At 53.8% G+C, this 8377-nt stretch overlaps 1 protein-coding gene across 1 annotated transcript; it reads right to left on the bottom strand.

Annotated features, from left to right (window-relative positions):
* Nucleotides 1-341: 341 nt before the first annotated feature.
* Nucleotides 342-6715, bottom strand: LOC144740463 (zinc transporter ZIP1-like; the record flags this gene model as incomplete). Its single annotated transcript, XM_078623309.1, is given in 4 exon segments — nt 342-4102; nt 6087-6537; nt 6539-6576; nt 6578-6715. Coding segments are annotated over 4 exon segments (687 nt in total), but the record flags the coding sequence as incomplete, so codon positions are not given.
* Between the last annotated feature and the right edge of the window lie 1662 nt (nt 6716-8377).

The raw sequence follows: 8377 nt of genomic DNA, 5'->3' as shown, positions 1-8377 counted from the left end.
TATAGTGGTTAAGGCGGGAGGAGCCAGGAAGGGCAGCGGGGGAGGAGGAGTTGTCCTCCTGCTACAGATATTTTGCTGTGACGGTTTCACCTGAAGACGGGAGCTTGTGTTGCCTCCGAAACGTCGTGATTTTTATTGTTTTATTTTTATTAATTTTAATTTCATTTTTTACCTACGTGACTTTACCGAAAGAACTAAGAGTAAGACGGATATTCATCTATCGAATGGTGACTTTAGGAAATTCTCACGTTGTAGTTCTTCAGGAACTGGTGGTGATTTTTGCACAATGCACGATACTCTGCTCACACACACACACGGGCCCAAGTGAAACGGGGATTAGGTGTTGTTGCTCCCTGAGGTGTTTATTTAAAAATAAACGACCACCACGTCGTTTTATAACAACTCGCTTACCCGCAATCGACATATCGAACTTCTTTCGCGCCGTGCTAATCGGAGGTTTGGGGAAGGACAACAAACTAATGCTTATTGGTCACGAGACCATATCCTGAGTGCGTGACCCACCTGGACACGACGCCATTCGTGAAGGTGCCGTCAAAAAGAAATACAATCGAAATGTCCGCCACATGTCACAGCGCCCGCCGCTCCATTGTGACGACAGAGGGCGGGGCTTCCTCGTCACGTGTCTCCTTGACCTCGTGCCTGACTTCCTTTCCTCTATGGCTAGCAACCTCGTGCAACGGGGAGGGTGGGGTGAGGTGAGCGGGGGAGGGGTGAGGTGGGAGATAGGGGGGGAGGTGGGGAGAAGCTAGGAGAGTCGATTGCAAAGTTCGAGGCACTGCCCAGCAGAGGTCGCAACCGGGTACCCGATACCCGTACCCTACCCGACACCCGGGTACCCGTACCCGGCCGGGTACGGGTACCCGTTTGCGACCCTGGTGCGGCCGGGTACAGGTAAGGAATCAAAACCCGTTTGCGACCTCTGCGGCCCAGGGGCAGGGCCTCTGTGCAAAACGCATCAACGCGAGTGACGGCCATCACGCCTCACGGCGACCTGCGCAGGGTCCAGGATGGTTCTCTCGGGCACGCCCGGGACACCATCTGGCCGACACACCTGATTAGCGGCTCTCAACTCGAACCCTCACCTAGAAACCTTGATATGAACTCATCAACCCTGACTTGTAAACGCCGATACGAGACCTCAACAGCGTGAGATGCCACCTCTTGCAGGCAAGAGACAGAGGTACCCTTCGAGGCTTTGCGAGCACCAGGTATTCAAGTACGGCAGTAAAACACTCTCCGCACGCTCGGCGGATACAAACGAACCGCGAAGCGTGATCCCCGGATCGCGATATCCGAACATCGCTCGTGAAATGCATAATCGTTGATAATTTTCTCATTCTTCGTGTGGCTGATGTTGATGTGTAGCAGCAGCAGCCATGAGTTTGCATCGAGGTGGTTGATGACTGCGTCAGGAGTAGCGGAGTGGTGAATCATCGCTGCTGTGATGTCTCCTTTATACAGATCTCTGTGTGAGTCTACGGGTCTGTATGTGAGTATATACATATCTGGGCCTAAGGGTCTCTGATTTATTTATGGGTCTCTATGTGAGTCTATAGATCTCATGGTGAGTCTATGATTTTGTATGTTAATCTATAGATCTGTGTGTGAGTCTGGGTTTCTATGTGAGTCTATGGGTTTCTATGTGAATCTTTAGATCTCTGTGTGAGTCTGTGAGTTTATATGCGAGTCTATGGATCTCTATGTGAATCTATAGGTCTCTGTGCGAGTCTGTGGGGTTTTATGCGAGTCTATGCATCTCTATGTGAATCTATAGATCTCTGTGTGAGTCTATGGATCTCTATGTGAGTCTACAGATCTCTGTGTGAGTCTATGGGTTTCTATGCGAGTCTATGCATCTCTATGTTAAACTATAGATCTCTGTGCGAGTCTGTGGGGTTTTATGCGAGTCTATGCATCTCTATGTGAATCTATAGATCTCTGTGTGAGTCTATGGATCTCTATGTGAGTCTACAGATCTCTGTGTGAGTCTATGGGTTTCTATGCGAGTCTATGGGTCTCTATGTGAATCTATGGGTCTCTATGTGAGTCTATAGGTCTCTGTGTGAGTCTGTGGGTTTCTATGCGAGTCTGTGGATCTCTATGTGAATCTATAGATCTGTGTGAGTCTGTGGGTTTCTATGTGAGTCTATGGGTTTCTATGTAAATCTATAGGTCTCTGTGTGAGTCTATGGGTTTCTATGTGAGTCTATGCATCTCTATGTGAATCTATAGATCTCTGTGTGAGTCTATGGGTTTCTATGTGAGTCTATGGATCTCTATGTGAATCTATAGGTCTCTGTGTGAGTCTATGGGTTTCTATGTGAGTCTATGCATCTCTATGTGAATCTATAGATCTCTGTGTGAGTCTGTGGGTTTCTATGCGAGTCTGTGGATCTCTATGTGAATCTATAGATCTGTGTGAGTCTGTGGGTTTCTATGTGAGTCTATGGGTTTCTATGCAAATCTATAGGTCTCTGTGTGAGTCTATGGGTTTCTATGTGAGTCTATGGATCTCTATGTGAATCTATAGATCTCTGTGTGAGTCTATGGGTTTCTATGTGAGTCTATGGATCTCTATGTGAATCTATAGATCTCTGTGTGAGTCTGTGGGTTTCTATGTGAGTCTATGGGTCTCTATGTGAATCTATAGATATCTGTGCGAGTCTGTGGGTTTCTATGCGAGTCTATGCATCTCTATGTGAATCTATAGATCTCTGTGTGAGTCTGTGGGTTTCTATGTGAGTCTATGGGTCTCTATGTGAATCTATAGATATCTGTGCGAGTCTGTGGGTTTCTATGCGAGTCTATGGATCCCTATATGAATCTAATGATCTCTTCTCCGTACGTGGTGAATCACCATCGCTTCTCTGACGATGCCACCATCACCACCACCTCCTCCTCCTGCATGTTTACAATTCCCGTGGCTCTCTTCTGGGTGAAGATCACAGTCTCCGCACCCTTCCCGGAGAGTTTGTCATTTCCCATGTGTGCATCATCATCATCACCCAGCGTGCACATCATCAGCTGCTGCTGCTGCCATGCTTTGTACAGCGGATACGGTTCAGGGGTTGTGGCTTCGTGCGTTCCAAGGGAGATCGAAGCCTTGGGCTCTTCCGCACCGTCGGACCTTTTCAAATTACCGTTGATCACCAGCCGAGCCAAGCGAAAATGGCGGGGTCGTGTAAACAGGCAGCTCCTGCACACGCAGATCGCATCGGTCTGACCCGGGTCAACCATAGCCGGGTGGCCGTAGTGGCGATGCTGCACATGGTCTGCAGCTGAGCATTGTGGGGGGAGCGATGGTCGCTTGATCACACGCAGCCTCGTGAAACTCCCTCTCTGCCCGTGGGCTATGCTGAGGTCACCGTCTCCAGGGTGTGAAGGCAGTCCAGCAAGTGGCTCCATTGCCAACGCTACTGGGATTTGAGTGTTACTCTCCCCGCACGCGTGTGGGTTTCCTCCGGACACTCCGGTTTCCTGCCACAGGTATAGACACTCATTGGTGGAGTTGGCGGGGAAACAAATCCCACTGTAGGGCCACAGAACTTGGCCAATTGTTGGTAGCACCGGTGCCCCACTGCGGTGGCTGCCTCCCCGCGACCAAGTCGTCCGCTCTCTACGAGAACGATGAGCGCGCCCCGGGTGGTCCGGGTGGTGCGGGACGTGTGGGTGGTGTGAGTGGTGTGGGAGGTGCGGGGGGTGCGGGTGGTCCGGGTGGTGTGAGTGGTGTGGGAGGTGCGGGGGGTGCGGGAGGTGCGGGTGGTGCGGGTGATGGCGGTGGGGTGGGTGGTTGTGGGAGCGGAGGCGTTCCGGCTTGAAATGGTTGTGATTATCCCCCCCCCGGGGGCCTCGGGGTGTGAATGCCGCATGCGCGTCGCAAATTCTACCGCGGCACCCTGAGATGCGATTTGCACTACCAAACGCCACCGCTGCCACCGTCGCCACCGCCACTACCGCCGTCATCGCCGCACAGGGGCACGCGACCCAACGCTGCAACATCGCTTGAGGTCGCGGGCCAAGTTCAGGGCTCAATGAACAGAGTCGCGGTGACCACGGAGAATCCAAGCAGCAGGGACAGCATCTGTGGGGAGCCAACGAGTGTGGGGGAGGCAAGGGCAGACACAGCAACAATAATAATGTCATCATTTGCTTATTTATCCAGAAGAACCACACTGAATCATAAGAGGGTCCCTGTTGTTCAATGTAGTATTTGAAGATGTTTTCAGCCATTTTTTCGATCTAAAGCTTTCGTGACTGCAGGGATTCATCTTCTTGGTTCTTTCGGTAAAGTCGCGTAGAATGGAAATAATAAAATAATAAAAATAAAACATAATAAAATAATTCTCACGACGTTTCGGCCACTATGCAAGTATCCGTCCTCAGGTGGAGAACAAGTAGCCATCCTTGACAGACCTGTTCTCCACCTGAGGACGGCTGCTTGCGTTGTGGCCGAAACGTCGTGAGAATTATTTTATTATGTTTTATTTTTATTATTTTATTATTTCCATTCTACGTGACTTTACCGAAAGAACCAAGAAGATGTTTTCAGCCAATTAATAACGTGTTAATTATTCACGTGGGATTAGTCTCCATGCCACCCAGGGTGCGGCTCCCCCTCAACGCCCACGGCAAGGGAGTTTCACATCCCATCTGCGTGCGATTCATCAACCCTCGCTGCTGCACCCCGCAGCGACGGATCGCAGGCAGCCGCGCGTGGCGTAGCCGCCAACGCCGCCACCCAGGCTTGGAGGAGGGGGCAGGTTGAGGGAGCCTTGTAGCCGTAGTCACTTACTCCGGCGCTTTACACAGATCGGAATGAGAGGCGGGCGGGCGGACAGGTCTACAGATGAACAGGCAGACCGAGGCATCGACAGACAGGATGAGCGCATGCACGCACGTACCCTTCACAAAGAGGCAGAGGTCGCAACCGGGTACCCGATACCCGTACCCTACCCGATACCCGGCTACCCGTACCCGACTGGGTACGGGTAGCCATTTGCGACCCTGGTGCGGCCGGGTACGGGTAAGGAATCAAAACCCGTTTGCGACCTCTGCAACACAGACAGACAGAACAAGAGAGAGACAAACAAGCAAGGGAAACTGACAGATGGATGGTCAGACCAGCACATAGACACACACACACACAGTCAGACTGACCAACAGACGGACATGCGGACTGATTTAACCAACAGACAGACAAGGAGAGAGACAGACAGAAAGACTGTCAGTTGGTCTCAGGCCGGTTCACAAACAGCCAGAGCCAAATCGACGTCCAAACAACCGGAAAAACACGCAGTTAGTCAGGCAAATATTGCATGACTAACTGACGAACCGATTACGACAGCTAGCGATATAAAGACAGAGATCCCCGTATAGCCTTAACATGTTGTTGGGGCAAGTGCTGTTAGCGTGCACCTATTATGGACGGCACAGCACACGAGGGGGTGGGTGGCCAGCACCACACCTGGCCGCCTTATTCTCCCTGCTGCTGATGGTTGCATACTCTACTGGGTACACATTTAGGGTTGAGTCGACCTAGGGGATGCCCAGTACCAGTTCGGATAATAGTCACCAGTGTTGGCCGCTAACCACGCACGCACACCAGAGGTCACAAACGGGGTTTGATTCCTTACCCGTACCCGGCCGCACCAAGGTCGCAAACGGGTACCCGTACCCTACCCGATACCCGGCTACCCGTACCCGGCCGGGTATCGGGTAGGGTACGGGTACCCGATTGCGACCTCTGGGATGAAGCCATGTTGCAGGCGCGGGTGGGTTGATTCTAGGAACTTGAATTGTGAGAAGAGACAAGACGTTGGGAAATGAGTGACAAACGGTGACTCACCAGTGACTCACGGCCTACCCGTACCCGTACCCGGCCGCACCAGGGTCGCAAACAGGTACCCCTATCCGTACCCGGCCGGGTACGGGTAGCCGGGTATCAGGTAGGGTACGGGTATCGGGTACCCGATTGCGACCTCTGACGCACACACACCCAGCCGACCGGCCAGGCCAAGGCTCCCGGAGCTGGAGCGAAAGCCACGAAGACTCGACGGGCCCCCCACCTTGAGCATTGGAGGCCCGGGAGCCTGCAGGCCTTGGGGCAGGATCTCAACGAAGGTGACGAACACGAAGGTGCCCGCGGAGACGCCCTCCAGGACGCTGCGCGCCATCGTGTTCCCGCCGGGCGCCACGGGGTCGCCGCGCGTCACCAGCGCGCCGCCCAGCATGCCGAGCGGCGAGGCCAGCGAGAAGATCGCGGCCAGCAGCCAACCGGCGGGGCGCGACACGGTCTTTCCGGGCCCCCACAGCTCGAGGCCCAGGCCTAGGGCCACCAGAGCCTTGTGCAGGAAGAGCGAGCCGCAGAGCCGTGCGAGCTGCGTGGCACTCAGCTGCAGGCCGCACGCCAGCCCCTCGAATGCCGAGTGGATGGAGAGGGCGCAGGCGAAGGTCACGACCCTGACCCAGCCGCTGGTCGTGCCGCCGTGGCCGTGGCCGTGGCCGTGGCCGTGGTTTGAGAGAACCTCCCGAGTGCGAGGCCCGCGGGTCCAGCAAGGGCTTGGCGCTCCCTGTCGTCGGGTGCCTCGTGGTTGCCGTGGGAACAGCAGGAGAGCGCCAGCTGCTCGAGCAGCAGCACGAGCAGGAAGCCCGCGGCCATGATGAACATGTCCAGAGGGAAGGAGGTCTGCAGCCGTCACAAGCACACCACCACCACCGCAACAACCGCAAGAACAACACAACGAACACAATCAGCACGGCTGCGATGTCGGTATAAGGAACGGCTGAGTTCACTCCCTGCATTGTAAACATAAAACGCGTAGAGTAAACATCATGGAATACAAGCGTGTATGTACTTCCTGTCAACCAAACGGCATTCTGGGGAGTCGAGTCAAAGTTGATTTTGCTTCACCAGGTGAGAGCCCAAAGCGACCAGGATGAGTCTAATTTGCAAGAGTGCATGGGTGAGTGTGTGGGTGATCAGGTGAGTGAGACTAGGTTAAAAGTCACGCGGTGGTGATGATGTCACCATGGGAGGAGGGGGGGAGGGATTGTCACGAGGTGGTGATGTCACCGTGAGAATGGAGGGGGGAGGTCAGGCGGTGCTGATGTCACGGTAACCCTGAAACTGGAATGTGCACGGGCGGCAGATGAGGAAGTGAGGGCCGATCGCACTTCTTGTGGGAGATTCGATTTGAATTAAAGGGGAAAAAATTCTGAAGCAGAAGAGAAAAATCACGCTCTCGCCCATAAATTCTAACACCCCACTCACTGTATCACCCATACACTCATCCGCTCACTCACCCTCTGTTTGACTTTCTCACTACCCCCTAACCCAATCTCTCACCCAGCCTGTTATCACACAATCTCACCTGGTTAATCACCCGCCCACTAAACGTCTCACCAATTCCACTCACTCACTATCCCACTCACACCACCCACCCACACATTGGCCCATTCTCACCCCTCCCCCCCATCCACGTCCCCTCCTATCGTCTTAACTCTCGTTCACTCACCACACCCGAACCTTTTACCTGACTCACCTCTATCCCACTTACAGTCGAGATAAGCGGACAGTGTCTCCTACGCATCGTCACATAGTCACTTCAAGATGTTTTCTTGTTCATGTTTTTCTTTGTTGCGGTTGCACCCGATTCAAGAGCCGAATGGCTCACAGGGCTATACCAAATTCATGAAATGAAATCTCTCTACACAAAGCAAAAACGCGTGTACCCTGTATCCTCTTGCACGGCTCGTGGGGGGGGGAGCGCTCCAGTTTGGCGGCCATGGTTCAGTGCAGAGGTCGCAAACGGGTTTTGATTCCTTACCCGTACCCGGCCGCACCAGGGTCGCAAACGGGTACCCGTACCCGGCCGTACCCGTACCCTACCCGTACCCGGCTGGGTATTGGGTAGGGTACGGGTATCGGGTACCTGATTGCGACCTCTGGGATGAAGCCATGTTGCAGGCGCGGGTGGGTTGATTCTAGGAACTTGAATTGTGAGAAGAGACAAGACGTTGGGAAATGAGTGACAGACAGTTACTCACCAGTGACTCACGGCCTACCCGTACCCGTACCCGGCCGCACCAGGGTCGCAACGGCTACCCGTACCCGGCCGGGTACGGGTAGCCGGGTATCGGGTAGGTACGGGTATCGGGTACCCGGTTGCGACCTCTGGTTCAGTGCAAGCAACGTTCTCGATCGGTCTCCACAATTCAGCGTCTCGTCAGCAGAGTCAGGCTCACTTGTTTATCATTCATCGCCGGTGTCCTGCCAGGCGTTTACAGCCAAGGCCCCCCCCCCTCTCCTCTCTCTCACTTATCTGTTGGATACGGGTCCTGGTTCGACACTAACTTG

This window comes from Lampetra planeri, unplaced genomic scaffold (genome assembly GCF_965212315.1).
Source record: "Lampetra planeri unplaced genomic scaffold, kcLamPlan1.2.h2 scaffold_2179, whole genome shotgun sequence".
Lineage (NCBI taxonomy): Eukaryota > Metazoa > Chordata > Hyperoartia > Petromyzontiformes > Petromyzontidae > Lampetra > Lampetra planeri.
Note: the sequence above shows the minus strand (reverse complement) of the source record. Positions and strands in the feature narration are given on the sequence as shown.